The sequence below is a fragment of the Bos mutus genome, chromosome 16, assembly GCF_027580195.1.
Source record: "Bos mutus isolate GX-2022 chromosome 16, NWIPB_WYAK_1.1, whole genome shotgun sequence".
NCBI classification, from domain to species: domain Eukaryota; kingdom Metazoa; phylum Chordata; class Mammalia; order Artiodactyla; family Bovidae; genus Bos; species Bos mutus.
In genome coordinates, this window is record NC_091632.1 from 24,599,750 (window position 1) to 24,616,260 (window position 16,511).

Below are 16,511 nucleotides of genomic sequence, written 5' to 3' on the forward strand. Positions count from 1 at the left end.
GGGCAGCAGTCATACAAATAGCAACGACGTTGTTCAACCGAATAGATAACCCTTGTTTGAAAAGCAGAGAAGGTAGCCTGGATATTTGAAGTCAGTCCCAGGAACGCCAGATGCAGGACACTAGACTCAGGCACAGAAAAAGTCAAACTTCAGAGTCTTAACAACAAATAACGGAAAGAAACCAGCACAGGCAAACCAACACTGTAAAACAGATGTCCAGAGGCAACCAGGTAGATTCCCAGAAGTAGGAAGTGAACTTACCTGCTTCATCTTCAGCTTCCAGAAGGAACTGAGCTAGCAAAATCAGGCCTAGTCGCAGAGGAAATAGCACGTCCAGCAAGGAATCCAAGAAGAGATGAGGTGTGGGAGCCGGAAAACTCAGCAAAGGCAGACAAAGTTATGTCTGCTACCCGCATCAAGTCCGACGTAAAGTTACGTCATTCGGAACCAATGAGAGGCCTGTATTCCTCCCTACACGTGTGAGTTAAGTGGCTCTAGCTGTGAAAATTGGCAAATAGCGTGAGGGAGGAGGCACGCTGGTAGAGCCCTGAGTCTGAAAGTGAGGTCCCAAATCTGCAGTAGCAGCATTACCTGGAACCTGTTAGGAAATGTAAATTCTCGGTCCTGCTCCAAACCTACCAATCAGAAACCTGGGGTGGTGCCTCCAGGTCATTCTGATACAAGCTCACTGCAGTAGTCTGCTGAAAGCATGGTGGAGAGAGAAGGCCAGGTGCGGTAAAGGACAGTCATTGTAAGTAGGTTTGCTAATGGTGCTTTTAAAGAGCTAGTGAAGAGTAAAGTCTGTTTACAGGAAGAAGAAAGCCCAGTAAAGATAATGTAGAGTAATAATAAAATACGTTCGGTGATTCACAACAACAAAAACCAAAGTGGATGAATGTAAATTGTAGTAAAAAATACAGTTGAAAATTTAATAACTGGCATTAACAATCTTTATCTCTAAAGCTTTTTATTTCCCAGACACATGAATGTGTCTATTGGTAAGGACACTGTCTCTTTCAAAAGTATTTCTCTAGCATGGTAAGGGAAACCACCTTAGGTAGGTAACTCTTTGGCCAAGCAAGTCATGTAATATAAACATGTAACAGGGTATTCAGAAAAATTGCTAAAAATCCTGATCCAAAAACATGCATCTTCACAAAGTCACACAGTATGATGAAAATGGAGGTTGTTGTTCAGTCAGTAAGTCATTCCGACTCTTTGCAACCCCATGGACTGCCGGACGCCAGGCTTCCCTGTCCTTCACTATCTCCCAGTCTGTGCAAACTCATGTCCATTGAATCAGTGATGCCATCCAGCCATGTCATCCTCTGTCTCCCCCTTCTCCTCCCACCCTCAATCTTTTCCAGTATCAGGGTCTTTTCCAAATTCCAAAAAATGGAGGTAACAGTGTGTATAGGGTGGATGGGTTGTTGGTTTCTTTTTTCATATTCAAATTTTACCTTCTTGTCTGACCTTATCAATATAGACATCCTCCAACACCACATATTTATCATGTCCCAAACAAATATTATTTCTCCCCCTCAATAATTTTCTGCTTCTGTTTCTCTCCAAAAACTGCTCCTCTTCCTTCTTTTGATTCCTTATTTTAGAGATGTCAGCCACATCTATGTGTTCTCACAGACTAGAAACATAGGTGTCTTCTTGATTCTTCTAATTCTTTTGCCCATTGTTCTTTTGGATTGATTTGTTCAAAGTTTTTGTTTTTTTTTTTAAATATTAAGGACATTAGCTCTTGTCTGTGTTATATAGGTGAATGTTCCCCAGTTTATGGTTTATTTTTGTATATCAAATTTTCATGTGTGTGTGCTATAGCTGTTTTAAATTTTTATGTGTTCAAATTTATCAGTTTTAGGTTTCTATATAATCAAATTTATCAGTAATTTTCTTTATCTATCAAGCATAGAAGTACTCAGACTGTTTCATTCAGTAAGCATTATGATGACAGGTCTTGGGCCTAAGAACTTTTCAAAAGTCTATAAAAATACTTGAAATCTGAAACAAAATATTTTCACTCCAGAAAAAAAAAAAAGCAAAATATAAATAGTTAAATGTTTAACTAAGTATCTACATATATGACATTATATCAACCTCATTATTAAATTTATCATTCACAAATTTTTTGAAGTACATCTGTATTTTGCTGTGTCCTACCTAAATTTCAGTGGCTCTCAAATTCAGTACTTTCTTTATACTCCTGCCAACACTAGCTAATTTCAAGCGCCCTAAAAGACTACCACAGTCTCCTTACACTGTTCTGTCTGCCACAGATATTTAGGTTCTCCAGGTCACTCCAGAATTATCATCCTAACTTAGAGCTGAGATTATGCTACTCCTCTCCTCGTAAGTGCCAAACTTCTCAGTGTGGCTTTCAAGGCTTTGTATAATTTGACTTAAATCCAGACTCTCTGCTTTTGACTCTGTATTGCTTCTCCGGGCCAGCAGACAGTTCCCTCAGCATTCCCCATCCCCTCCTCCTTCCGTTAATGCTGTTTTCTCACTCTGCAATGCCTTTCCTTCTCAGTTTATCTGGAATTTTACTCCATCCTCAAAGCTCAGCATACATACCACCTACTTGTGTGTTTTTCTTGATCCTTCAACTTCCTTCTCCTCTCTTCTACCCACCTCACCTGTCGTGTGTGTGTGTGTGTGTGTGTCCCTGTCTGCCACAGCGTTTGTTATATTCATCCTTCTAAATTCCTCAGAGCAGGCTGCTGCTGCTGCTGCTAAGTCGAGTCAGTAGGGTCCGACTCTATGTGACCCCATAGACGGCAGCCCACCAGGCTCCCCTGTCCCTGGGATTCTCCAGGCAAGAACACTGGAGTGGGTTGCCATTTCCTTCTCCAGTGCATGAAAGTGAAAAGTGAAAGTGAAGTTGCTCGGTCGTGTCTGACTCCTAGTGACCCCCATGGACTGCATCGCACCAGGCTCCTCCACCCATGGGATTTTCCAGGCAAGAGTGCTGGAGTGGGGTGCCATTGCCTTCTCCCCCTCAGAGCAGGAGTCTTACCTATATCTTTGCTAGAACTGGTATAGTATATGTTCAATAAAACACTCATTGAATCAAACCCCTTACCCTTCTTGCTCTCCCTTTGTTTTAAAACCTTTTGTTGTTGCCATTGTGTAGTATATCACACTACAGAATTGTATATAAAATAAATATGAAAATTTTAAAATGTAGCTTTAAAAAATTGTATCTACCACATAGTTTAAGAAAGTGAAAAAAAAAGTGAACATTGCTGATGTCTTTGAAACCCCATGTATGCCTATCCAATTACATGGACTTCCCTACAGGGCCCCCAGGTTAACGCTCAAATTTTGTATCACTGTTTTCCCTTATAGTTTCATTACAGATGTGTGTCTCTGAACAATGGTGTTTAGTTTTGTCTGCTTTTAAAATTTTAAGTGGAAACATGCTGTGTGTGTTCTTCTGACTTGCTTTTTTTCCTTCAACCTTAAGACCTGGAGACGAACTCCTATCATGTGAAACTATAGTTCATTAGTTTTCCTTGTTGTGTGGGGATTTCATAGTAAACAGTATTTTATTTTTACACGTTATTCTCAATGGGCATTTGGGTTGTTTACATTTGGAGTCTTTTACAGACAGGGCTACTGTATGTCCATTCTTGCAGGTGTGTCCTGGAGAACATACACAAAGGTTTCTGAAAAGTATATAACCAGGAGTAGAATTGCTGGGTCCAACGGTGGGCATTTGTTTAGTTTTAACGTGTAATGCCAACTGGTTGTCCAAAGTGAGGCACGGTGTGTGCTCCCCACAGTCCGGAGGGGAGCTCCCCCTGCTCCATGCTTGGTATTGTCTCAGTTTTTGGTTTTCAGCTCTCTAGTGGGTATGAAATTTTTTCTTTCCATGATTACTAATGTGGTTGCTCATCTTTTCGTGTTTACTGCCACTTACGTTTGATCCTCTGTGAAATGCCATTTCTGCCGTTAGCCTGGTTGTCTCGGCGCCCTACAGTTTAATGGAGCTCTGTTTCCTCCCTGATCTTCGATGCCAGCACTGTCATAAATCAAGTTTCTCTACATGTGCACAAGAATGGATGGCTGTCTTCTAGCCTTTTGGTCTGGGGGCAGTACTTCATGATAAGTTTTGATGTCTATGGGTCCTTTTCCTCTTCACATGCCTTGTGTGGTGGGTGCCTTTTGTTTGTTTTCTTTAGAGGGATGGTCTGATTACTAGGCCACTGTTTTTGTTTTTGTTTAACTAATTTTAAAGTTCAGTTAGTTACCCACTTACTCCCTCTTCGAAGACAAAAGTTTTTTCTTCGACATTTACAGTGTTTTTAGCCTTTTGACTTCGCTTACAAACATATCATTATTTTGATCAAAGTAAAAGAAATACTTCAACTAGTTTTTGTTCCTTCCCTTCATTCCCATCCTGAAGAATAGAGTCTAAAAGCCTCACAATTCAAAAAAATGTCTTTGTCTGACTGTCGGCTTCTGGGCAAGCACAGGGGTAAATTTGATTTTCCTAACACCAGCAAATCCACTGTTACAGCACTGTTTCGTTCCAAGGCCTGATCACCCCCAGTCTGTCACATTGCTCGTTTTTCACGATTTCTTATTGCTCAGCACTTGCCTTTCCTGCTGAAGTATAGTGGTTTCTCTTTGTCTCACAGTAACGTGGTTTCCATATTTGTTGATTTCCCCATCAGCTGCTGCCTGTGAGTTTTTGGACATTGTGGAGCTGCTGCTCCAGTCCGGGGCCGACCCCACGCTCCGAGACCAGGACGGCTGCCTGCCAGAGGAGGTGACAGGCTGCAAAGCAGTTACTTTGATGTTACAGCAGCACACGACAGGCAAGGCTTAATCAAAAGACTGGAAAACTACGGTCCACAACAGCGCAGGGCTCCAGTGGTGGAAGAAAACTGCAAAAATGACACGTCTTTTGCCGCCCATCTTTGGTATATGTTGGCTAATAAAATCAGTTGTGAGGAACTGGAATTTTGAAGTCTCAGCAGTATATTCTACTTGCATACATTCTGGCGAGTTCCGTTTTGGTGATGAACGTGTACTGTGCATAATACAGTCCAATTCCGCTGAGCGTGCTCTGAAATTTATCACTGTTCTAGAGGCTGGGAGAGGAGGAGATGTGTCGTATTTCACAATATTAAACATGGCTGCTCTTTTAGAAAACACACACACAGAAGGGAAACAGACCCAGCAGTACTACACTGACAATTAGAGAAAGTTCCATGAAACCCCAATATTGGCATGGAGCTCGGACAGGTTCCTGGCATTTGGTACAGCTGGTCTGAATAAGTAGCTAAAGTGTCTATTCTTTTGTTAGACAGAATTGGGAAGCTAAAACAACCAGATTCACTGAATACCTAAGAATCGTGGGCATTTTAGGATGGAAACACAAATTCTGAACAATTCACTGGGTAGGTCAGGATTCCTTAACTCACCTTCACAAAACAAGGAGGAACCTCCCTCAAGCCCTTTTCACTGGCTATAATGTCCCTGTCGCATATGGCAGCAGTCTCTATGACTAGCTCAGGCCTCAACTGTTAGGCCTGTTGGGGTCTAACATGAAATAGCCTTAATGCTCCAGTACTTAGGTGTGATAGAAGTTATTTCTGGACAGCTTCTATTTTTTATTAAAAATATAAACAACTATACCACAGGTTTTATTTAAAGGACAGACAAGTGTACCACTGTTGAAACTGGCTCCCCTTTAAGCCTCAAGAACTCCATCTGGGGAGTTCCTTAACATTTCTTATTATGTAAGGAAAGTATAGATAGTTGTCAGTGGAAGAGAAATAAAGAAACAAGTTGAGATGCAGAGATGACCATTTAAAAGATCATTTTTCTAACATATCACTCCTAAGATAACAAGGAATAAACTTGCTTAGTGGCACCCTCAGCAATGGACAAGAGTTGCATTAGCTCAACCAGCCCCTCCAGAGCAGAAATGAGGCATATTACATAATACTGCTTATTTTGTGATTTTTCTAATGTCTAATTTTCTGAGATGTAAACCAAAACCATTCACCAAGATTATTCATTTTTAAAATGACTGCTTAATTATCTGTGGAAGAGATATGCACATTAGTACATCCTGAAATGTTACTGTAATTCTAGCAGAGCCTTCTCTTTGTTATCTCTTCTTTTCCCACAATCCCAGCTACATGGCAACCTCCTGTTCAGCTAACCTCATGTTCCACATTAATTGAATGTGTTTTAAGAAACATTATTCATTATTTACAGTAAAAGCGACCAAGACATTGCATACAGCTTTTAACTGATAGTACTTTGTGCATTTTTAGGACATTAGCAAATCAAAAAGTGTTCATTCATTTCCGATTTACAGAGTAGTTATCTGAGGAAGAAGCTATCAAGAAACTCCTTTTTTCATCTCTTGTTTGTAATTCAACCTTGATATTTCTTAGACAAGTGTTTAATAAGCTATTTTGCCACATCTAAAACTATATAGTTGTTTTTAAATAAAGAATGTAATTTGGCTTTTATTACTTTGATTTTAAAGGTTTCAGATTTGCACTGAAAGCTATCACTAGAAACAGTCATCAACTTAACATTTTCAAGCACATTCTAAAATCAGTTTCCAAAATCTCTATGCTTTGGTCACCAGTATCTAAATTTTCAAAAACCTTGCTGTCGTATATAACAATCTATGGATCATCTCCCTGTGCCTTATTAAGGGGAAGGTTTCATCCATAAATGTCAAAGAAAACTGGATCTTGATTTGCTTTCATTCCCCTTAAATGACTGAACAATTACTTAGTGCATCACACGTCAGCTTCCACGGGTGGCTCAGGGTTTCCCTGGCGGTTCAGATGGTAAAGAGTCTGCCCGCAATGTGAGAGACCCGAGTTCGATCCCTGGGTTGGGAAGATCCCCTGGAGAAAGAAATGGCAACCCACTCCAGTATTCTTGCCTGGAAAATCCCTTGGATGGAGGAACCTTGTGGGATACAGTCTACGGGGTCGCAAAGAGTCGGACACGACTGAGCGACTAACACACACACACACATCACACATCAGCCAGATCACGAGTTCCATTGCCAGAGCTGCACTGCTTACCTTCAAAGAACACAAATTTACTGGACCAGAAAGCTGTTTAACTTCCTCAGATATGTGGCGAACGACTTTTTCATATAGTTCAGCAGGATAAAACTAGGACATATTTTATTTGAGTGTAAGTTTGGTTTTGTTTTGCAGATTTTTTTTTTTTCCTGGACAGAGTAGTGATGTTCAAGCCAATTAGCATTTGAAAATATTCTAGAAAACCGTTTTCTGAAGGTTCATTTCCTCTTTCTTTCTTGGCCATGCCAAGCAGCTTGTGGGATCTTAGTTCCCCTACCAGGAATGGAACCCATGTTCTCAGCAGTGAAAGCATGGAGTCCTAACCACTGAACCGCCAGGGAATTCCCTAAAGGTTCAATTCTAATCATGGTTCAACAAAAACTTAAGAGTAATCAGTCTCTTTTTTTCCTTAATGTTTACTGGGATTGGGATTTCATTTACCTTCATCCTTGGTTCGAGTTCTCTGATTTATTATTTTTAGTGTACATGAGTATTTTTTTAAGTTTTTATCTTATACTGGAGTGTAGCCATTAACAATGTTGTAATAATTTCAGGTGAACAGCAAAGGGACTCAGCCATACATATGCATGTATCCATTTGTCCCCAAATCCCCCTCCCACTTAGTCTGCCACATAACATTAGGCAGAGTTCCCTGTGCTATACAGTAGGTCCTTGTTGGTTATCTATTTTAAATATAGCAGTGTTGTACATGAGTATTTTAAAAATCGAGTCTCCACTGTGTTCCCAAACTGGAAACCAGTTGGCTTGGAGGCCTCATAAAGTAATGGGTAACTAGAGACATTTGTCAGAGTCATGAATAGTTACTTTTTGCTACTTCACCACTAGCATTTTCTAGACTATTTACAGTTTACCATCTACTTTCACCTCGTTCTCAATTCCACACTTATTCTATTGTCTTGTCCCCTGGCCACCTCTGTGGATGTGTGTGTCTAAACACAAAAGCATGCCCAGCCCCATTTTCCTATCTCCTTAATACAGTGAAAAGCGGAACGTGTTGCTTTTTGTTCTTTTCCTTTTCTGAAAATATTGTGATCAGAACAAAGTTAATAACTCTGTATTTAATATTTATTCAACACTGTCATTTACTTTGCCCTCAACCAACTCACATAAGAGGCCCTGAATGCCATTACAGTAGTCTTGATAACACACTAGGGAAAAACAAGGAATGAAGAGAGAATCATGTAAGCAAACATTATAAAAAAGGCAAAAGAAAGCATGTGAATCACTGTTACCTTGAGAACTCTAGCTTGAGTCAACTACACCAGTGTTCTTAACTCTTGCAGAGTTCCGGCTCATTGTTCCCCTAGAACACAGTGTTGTACATGAAACCTTGAGGTCTCCTGAAGCCCATCTCTGAACCCCATGGGGTCTGTGAATCCCATTTAGAACCCCTTCTTTTCTGTCTTCTTGTTACCATACTTATGAGAAATCTTTTGTTGACTTGAACCAATTTTCACAGTTTTAAGTGCTTCTACTGGATGATGTATGGGGTCTTGCTGTGTCTTTTTTTATTATTAAAAAAAAAATGTTCATGATTTCAACAATATATCTAGACTACAGTTTTATCACTGATCACCACAGTTGGAAATTTTTAAAGAAGTCTGGGCCAAAAAGTTGGACCCTAAACTGATTCTGCTGCAGGGTAGAAATGAGCCCATGTGTTCAATTCTGTGTGACTAATGATGGCTTTTTATATGCATTAGCTCTTTTGACTTTTCAGAATGCTTTCATGGGCATTATCTAATCTATCATCCCTCCACAGTACTGTAGAGTAGGTAGTGCAGGGGCTCTTAAGGCCACTTAAAGGAGGATGAATCTGAGATATTAACAGGTTACTTAAATTGCCCAAGATCACAGAGCAGTAGCAGAGCCATAGTTGAGACCAAATCTGCTGAATCTCAGCCCTTTATTGGTCCACAAAATTCATGTGAAGTTTTAAAGCTCCTCCTGCATTCAATCCACAAACATTTCTTGAGAGCCTTCTAAATGACAGGCGTTGTTCTAGGCCACTGTCATTCCCTTTTCCCATTATCATGGATATTGAAAAGTACTTATATGATGTTATCTCAAAATACTGGCATTGGCAGGCGGGTTCTTTACCACTGCACCACCTGGGGCCACACAGGAGATTTTGGAAGCTATCTTATTTTAGAGCTTCCCGATGGCTTAAGCAGTAGAGAATCCACCTGCAATGTAGGCGATGCAGGTTCAGTCCCTGATTGGGAAGATCCCCTGGAGGAGGAAACAGCGACCCACTCCAGTATCCTTACCTGGAAAACTCCATGGACAGAGGAGCCTGGCAGGCTGCAGTCCATGCGGTTGCAGAGAGTTGGACATGACTGAGCACACGCATTCAAAGATATTGCATGGACTATCTTGAAAAGTCTCATAGAAATTCACAAGTTAATAATCAAAAACTAAATCATTTAAACCTACTATAACTATGTTTGTAATAAAGAGACAAGAAGTCAGCCAACTGGACACATACTGTTATCTCTGATGCTTGTTAGGTAGAAGGGTAGCAACCAAAGTATTGTATCTAGAATCTTTTCTATCTTTTTTTTAACGTTTCAGCATTTTCTTGATGAAAGGTTGTCATAACCCATTGAACATTTCTATTAAATAGGTATTTCTTAGCTTTCTGCCAGGTTTAACTACTTGGCTATGGGTTATTGTTCCATGTACAATATAGCATCTTTGAGGATTAATGAACAAGGTGTGTTACTGGAGCAGAGCTGAGCCTGGGTTGCAGAAGGGTTAGTGCCCAGGCTAACATATGCTTCAGCTGAACATGAGACTTTCACATGTTTTTTTAGCATTTAATGGCTGAAACATGAAGGCTTTCATCAAACTTCAGGTCCCTAAATGATCACCTTCATAAGTAGATGTTTATCACAAAAAGGTGTGTAACCCATAAGTAATGAAAATGTCGAGTTCAAATATATTATTGAGTGAATTTTAAATCCTAATCCTTAAGGCATTTGGAGTCAAATGTTTTAATAGTAGCCATAATATTATAATTGATGAATTTTAAGATGCACATTTTTTCACATTTTAATGTATCCAAAATTGTATATCTTTTATAAACAATGTCATAGTTGAATTGGCAGCATTTTTTCTTAGTAACACATAAACTGCTGTGTCTTAAAGTCAATACATTTTAACATTAATGATGTAACAGTAATTACACCTTACCTTGTATAGGACTTTATACATAAGCATCTTAAATGAAACTCAGAATTATAAAAGTAGAAATAATTGGTATTTTCTCTATTTTACAAATGAGGAAATTGAACTCAGAGTTGTTAGGGAAATTGTCCGAGGTTATACAAGTATAAACAGTGGAAATGCCCAGCTTTACATAGGCTTTATTATATATCAAGCACTTCAATATACACAATCATATCTTTCCAGAATCAGGGTGGTTATTCAAACCTGTGATACCAAGTCCCAAGTTTTCCCTGTACCACCTTATCAGGATAAGCTAAAGCAACACCAAAAGTAACCACAGAGGTTGAGGATTTAAAATCTTCTTCGTGGATTTTATATACACATGTTGGACTTTCTCCTTGTAGCGTAAAAAGACTTCAGTGCAGTCTTTTGTAATCATGTGATTTGAAAAATTATTATGATCGTTACTGAAGCTTTACCTTGAGCATCTTTAATTATTTCAGAAACTATTCACAGATCCTTCATCAGAGGGATTTAGGTCAAAGTGCAGTAATTATTAGAATGAAGGGGAAAAAAGCTTCCTTGTTATACTTATCATCTAACATTTATTATGCACCAAGTATGATCAATTTTTCAAATACACATTAATTGGCATTACACTAAAGGATTGAACAGGAAAGGCTATTTAATCTCATCTTTATTCACTTACCCTTGAAATATTCTTGTCATGCTCCTACCTGAAAAGCAGAACTTAATGGCTTAATTCTTGTATGGATCATCATAGTTATTGGGAGTTCATGGCTTTTTATTTATTACTATTTTTACTTTTATATATAAATCATTCAAATTTTTCCGTGTTTTGTTATATCACTTCTCCTTTGCACATTTATAAAATAAATGTCATTATTGTATATTTTTACTTTCTCTTGGAAATTCATGAATTGGAGTCATTTCTGAGGGCAGTATGCCTTTCCAACAGAAAGCTTCCTAGCCCTAAAAACCAGATTAAGATGGTCACAAAGTACAAACTAGTTTACACTCAGAACAGATTCCTTCTCACTTTCTTCCTACATATCTTAGAAGGAATGAACATGAGTCCTTCCTAGAACACCGAAGTTACAAACAGAAAGTGAACATCCAGGAGCTGGCCCCCATAACATGCTCTGCCTCATGGTAGAACTCTAAGCACTCAGGGTGGGTTATTCTTGAAAAAAAGTGAAAGTGTTAAGTCACTCAGTTGTGTCCAACTCTGTGATTCCATGGACTATAGCCCACCAGGCTCCTCTGTCCATGGAATTCTCCAGGCAAGAATACTGGAGTGGGTTGCCATTTCCTTCTGCAGGGGATCTTCCTGAGCCAGGGATTGAACCCAGGTCTCCCGCATTGCAGGCAGACTCTTTACCAACTGAACCACCAGGGAGGCAGAAAAAGACCATCTGAACCTAAGTTTACTAGATGCAGTGGCCGAACCTCAGAGACTGTGAGGGCATTAAGGAGTAGAGAGGTGCCTTTCCACGGCCGCCCTAGGCAGCAGCAGCAGCAAATTCATCATCCACACTGCAGCCAGGATTTATTTTTCCTCTCACTTGTGTAGCAACCCCGGTTTCCATTTTAATATTTAGAAGGTAAGTTCAGTTGATGGACACTTTGTGTAATAAAAAGCTCTTTTAAAGTACGTGCACACGTACACACTCAGGATAAAAAGTGGCACCGCCAGTGGCTGTGGCTTTCATGGAGTACATTTGCAGAGCCCAAAGCTTACTCCTGGATATGTTTACAGCACTTTAGCTCTGTTTGTGAGTTTGGACACCTTCCAAAAAAAGAAGAGAAAGACATATATTATTGTTTATAATCTGCTTTATTCCAGCAAACCTTGACTGAACAGACTTGTGGATTGCTGTTTAAATCCCTCAGTGCCTTTAACTACCGATACAGAAAGTGGTTAATGCGCATTCTAAACGAAGCTTGGCATCCACTCCAGGAAATCACTTTAATTGAGAAGCATTAAATGTTAAAATGATTCTGAAAAAATAATAAAGCCAGCACACATATTGAGTATAAAAGTCCTGGCCCATCCGCCATATAGGTTCTTGGTTATCATATTCCTGTAGACTGGGGGAGCTGTAAGCGTGACAGGTGTCAAAAAGAGTGACGTTCAATTCCCTAGGTTACAGGCAGCCCCCCTCAGCTGGCCAGGGAGCAGGCAACCTTCACTGTCTCTATTTAGAGATGAGGAGAAAGCTGTCAACTTTATAAATGTTTGTCCCAGGTGACTAAAATATGAGATTTAACCCCAAAGTCCTTGCCTGAGCTCTCCACTGCTGTACTGAAGCCATCTGTTGAAACCTATTTACCATTTTAATGGCCTTTAAAAAAAAAACCTGCTTATTTCCAACTCCAAGTGTGTGCCAAGACCATTTTGGGGGTTTATATTTTATCTTTCAGGAAGCAATTTTTCCTTTCCAAAACCCCCAAGCCCCTCTCAACCAAGAGGAGATTCTGGTCCAGGGTTGGCATGCAAGTGAGAGAAACATAAATCTTAAAAAAAAAAAAAAACAAAAAGAAAAAACTCTCAAAGAATACACACACACACACACACACACACACACACATTAACTGAGTCACTTTGCTATACAGCAGAGATTGGCCCAACATTGTAAATCAACTATACTTCAGTTAAATAAATAGATAGATGATGATAGACAGACAGATGATAAACTCTCCCCCAGCTCTAGAGAAAGCCTAACCTGTATCAGCCTTGAAAGTTCTGGCCATTTCAGTGATCTCCTAAACAACTTGAAGGATGAATACGTCACATGGAAACCTTTTCCTCCTTCTGTGGGAAGGGAAGACATGCATTCTGTCAGGGACATCTGTGACTTGTTAGTTTAATTACAAAATAACCTACTACTTAATAACATACCTAAGTTCAGTTTTTGTGTTTTAACGGGGGAGACGGCCAAAGGAAGAATCACCAAAGGAAAGAATTCTAAAGGAAAATCCTGACGTCACATTAGACAGAAGTGAGAAAAGAAAACGAAGGAAAAAATGACAAAGGGAAAAATGTTCCGTGGAGAAGCCACGCCCACTTTCTCTGACAGAATGCTGAGGGCAGCAGCTGATCACTCAGAAGACCTTAATAGTTTGGATGGGTTGCTTTTATTACTTCTTTTAGAATTATAGTAATAAAAGTTCCCTCTTCCTAGTGATTTGGCCCCATTTTATACCCTCCCTCCTAACTCACAGTGTCTCCCCAGCAGCAGAGACTGAGCTGACAGTGCTTATTTCCCTGAGACAGTCATGACCCACACAAGCATCCAGACCCAGCTCCATGGCTCCCCGCTCACTGCACAGGCTGCAGAGGAGGAGATTCATCAGGAGTTCCAAATGATGAAACTGAAATAGCCTTCTAGGAGACTTGGCACAGGGCAGCAACAATTTTCCACTTAGACTGTACAGGCCAATTTTTAAACTAGGTCTCAAATACCAAATCTAGGAAGAGACATTCAGTTACGTTGAGGATCACCTACCTTTCTTGTGATTTTACTTCTGGTTTGGCAACTGGTTAGAATTTACAACATACTGACTTGCCTTTGATGGCTTATTAGCCTTTTCTGATTTTTGCTGAATAGCTCGGAAAGAGGTGGAAAACACTGACTGCTAAGTCTTTGATCTCCTGAGTTTGTGTCTTATTTCATTCTTTCTAGCCAGTGATTTCTTTTCTTTATAATTCTTTCCTTTATTCTTCTTTAGACAACTGTCCTTTTGGAAAGGCCACTGTCAGAAGAGAATCATGCTGCCCAGGAGCTGGTGTGTAGGGACCAAACCAAAGGAAAAAAAAAGGAAAAAAAAGTCGGTGCTACCACTGTCTATGGAGGCTGAGAATACAAAATATTCCAGGATAACTAGTAGCTAAACAGGTGATGAATAAGCTATCTCTGCCCATTCTTCTTAGCCAGACTCCATCTGTACTGTCTAACAAAACTTGCTGCAATGATAGAAACATATCCAAATACAGTAACTACTAGACACTTAAAATAGCTATTGAGCACTTAAAATATGGCTGGTGTGAGGCACTAAACTTTTTATTTAATCGATTTAAACTGAAATAGCCACAAGTGGCCAATAGTTACCATATAGTTCAGTGCACCTCTGTTTGGATCTTCTTGTCAAACAAACAAATCTAATCGCTAATACAAAAAGCACTAGTTTTTCCTAGATGGAACCCTGGCTCTAAAGAAATGTCATGACTTTAATCTTTTTTATTAAGCAATCTCTGTTGCTCTTTCCACTCTAGCAAAACTTCAGGTCCTGCACATTAATAAAGTCTCCTGCAGATTAAAAAAAAAAAAGAATGGAGATTTTCCTGGAAAAGCTTGTCCAGGCGCCCTGAAGAGGTGTTTCTATCGCTCTGTTCACCTCTCACCCAAATACACTCATTTGCACATCTTTAGGGAGAAAACATATACATGTCAAGGACTTTAAAAACACGAGAGGACAGCTCTTTTCTCTTCTCTGCCATCACTGCGTGCAGCTGAATTTGCTCCTCTCGTCTTCTCACAAGACTTTCAGGATCATGTGATTCCTGGCCAAGAAACAATAGCAGAATCATCCCATTTCCCCAACAGATTCGAATGAAAACTGGTAATAAAATTGGGTATAACTCCAGAAGAAGACACTGGAGAAGAACCAAGCTGGGTCTAGAAGGGCCTCACATATGAAGTGGAATGCATTCATGCTATGTCAAGGTCACCCACATCCTCAACCAAGCAAATCACAGTAGTGAGAACATCACTGCTGTCTGAGCAGCTCATGCAAGAGACAAGCTTGACTCCTAATGTTTCCTGTTTCCTCACTAGTGTCCTGTGTGGCTCAGTATTAAACATGTGAAACCTTTTTAAAAAAATGCAACAGGACAAATGGTAACTAAATATGGAATCAACTAGTTTTCTCTGCCCATTCCTTAAGCCTTGAAACAGAGGACTGGGCCCCAGAAAACTGAAAAAAGAAAAATTATTAGAAAAATCAGAGAACTTCCTCTACCCAACCCTTTATTGCATAGCACAGGTATTTGCAGTTGTAAGTAGCTCCACATTCAGAGGTGTACCTTGGGTTTCCTTCTGGCGATGAAAGGGATCTATGTCAGCACAGCTTTGTATTCTATTACATCAAGAGAAAAACATTCCAGAAAGCCAAATGAAAAGCAAGACACACTGGCTTCTAAAGAATTTCCATATTTATTTGACATAGTTTTACCATACACATCTCATCATGCCAACACACAGGAGGCACATACAAACAAACGCACCAGCTTCTGTGTTCCAGTCACATGGCCATAAATAAGGATGGGTGGGTCCTTTTTTTTTTCCTTTTTCTTTTTTTCCCAGGAAATGAGACTCCATTTCTTTTTAACTATACAAAATTTACACTGCGAAGGGTGAGGGCGACAATCCAGAGCTTAGGGGATCTGGGGCTTTGAGGTCTGAATGCAAGTTCAGAGCAGCGTCTGAGATGCTGCAGCCCTGAACCTGCGTGTTTGGCTAAACACAGTCCTCAAGCGGGGAACGTACAAATGGTTCTTGTCTCTAGGTGGGCGGCGGGTGAGCGTGGGGGGTCCGGCTCTGTCCACCTGTGCTCTGCCTCCCGAAGCAAAGGGATGCTTGGCGCACCTCCCAGACCTGCAGCTGACTCCTCACCAGAGCTCGCAGCTGAAACTGTGCTTTCCGTGTGGTCCTACCAAGCAGTGGGGATGGGGTGACTTTGCTGCACTCTCTCTTTTTGGCTCCAGTCACCGTGTTAGAGCAGTTGGAGCAACGACTGCAAAAAGGGCCCATCGACCAATCCAAGAAAGAGAGAGGCAGTGATGTGCTTTTTATTTAGCTTTCAGCATGCCCAGCGCCCTTCAGCAGCAGGCAATAAAACAAAACTCATTTCCGCTTAATTGAATTTTTCTTCATCTCACGGTTTCCAATTTTTAAAGTGCAATGTTTAAAAATGAGCCTCCTCGGTCCTTCCAGACCCTGCTGGCTGAGGAGGTACGGTCATTATTTCCATGGTTATAACCAAGTGGTCAGAGGGAGGGGGCGAGCGGGGGTGCGGGTGGCGGACGGTGGCCTGTCACACAGCACACAGCTGTTGCTAAGCTGAAGCCTTCAACCCCTCTGGCCAGGAGGCAGTTGTATCAGAATAACCAGCTCGAGCTTCAGAGACGCTAACGTCTTTTGTTTGTCAGATTTC

The 16,511-nt window shown here is 40.4% G+C and overlaps 1 protein-coding gene and 1 pseudogene across 3 annotated transcripts in view; both read left to right on the forward strand.

The window, feature by feature from the left end:
• ACBD6 (acyl-CoA binding domain containing 6) overlaps positions 1–14,142 on the forward strand; it is a 203,217-nt gene extending 189,075 nt beyond the window's left edge. Inside the window, exon 8 of one of the 3 annotated variants that reach the window (XM_070384839.1) lies at positions 14,028–14,142. In XM_070384839.1, coding sequence (XP_070240940.1) covers positions 14,028–14,092 — 65 coding nt within the window. In that variant the 3' untranslated portion in view covers positions 14,093–14,142. Of the gene's footprint in view, positions 1–4,691; positions 11,036–14,027 lie in introns of those variants that run through there. The other 2 variants (XM_070384841.1, XM_005901563.3) reach the window with 2 other exon arrangements.
• Positions 14,143–14,333: 191 nt separating this feature from the next.
• Positions 14,334–14,995, forward strand: LOC102272307 (large ribosomal subunit protein eL39-like; annotated as a pseudogene).
• The last annotated feature ends 1,516 nt before the right edge of the window (positions 14,996–16,511 follow it).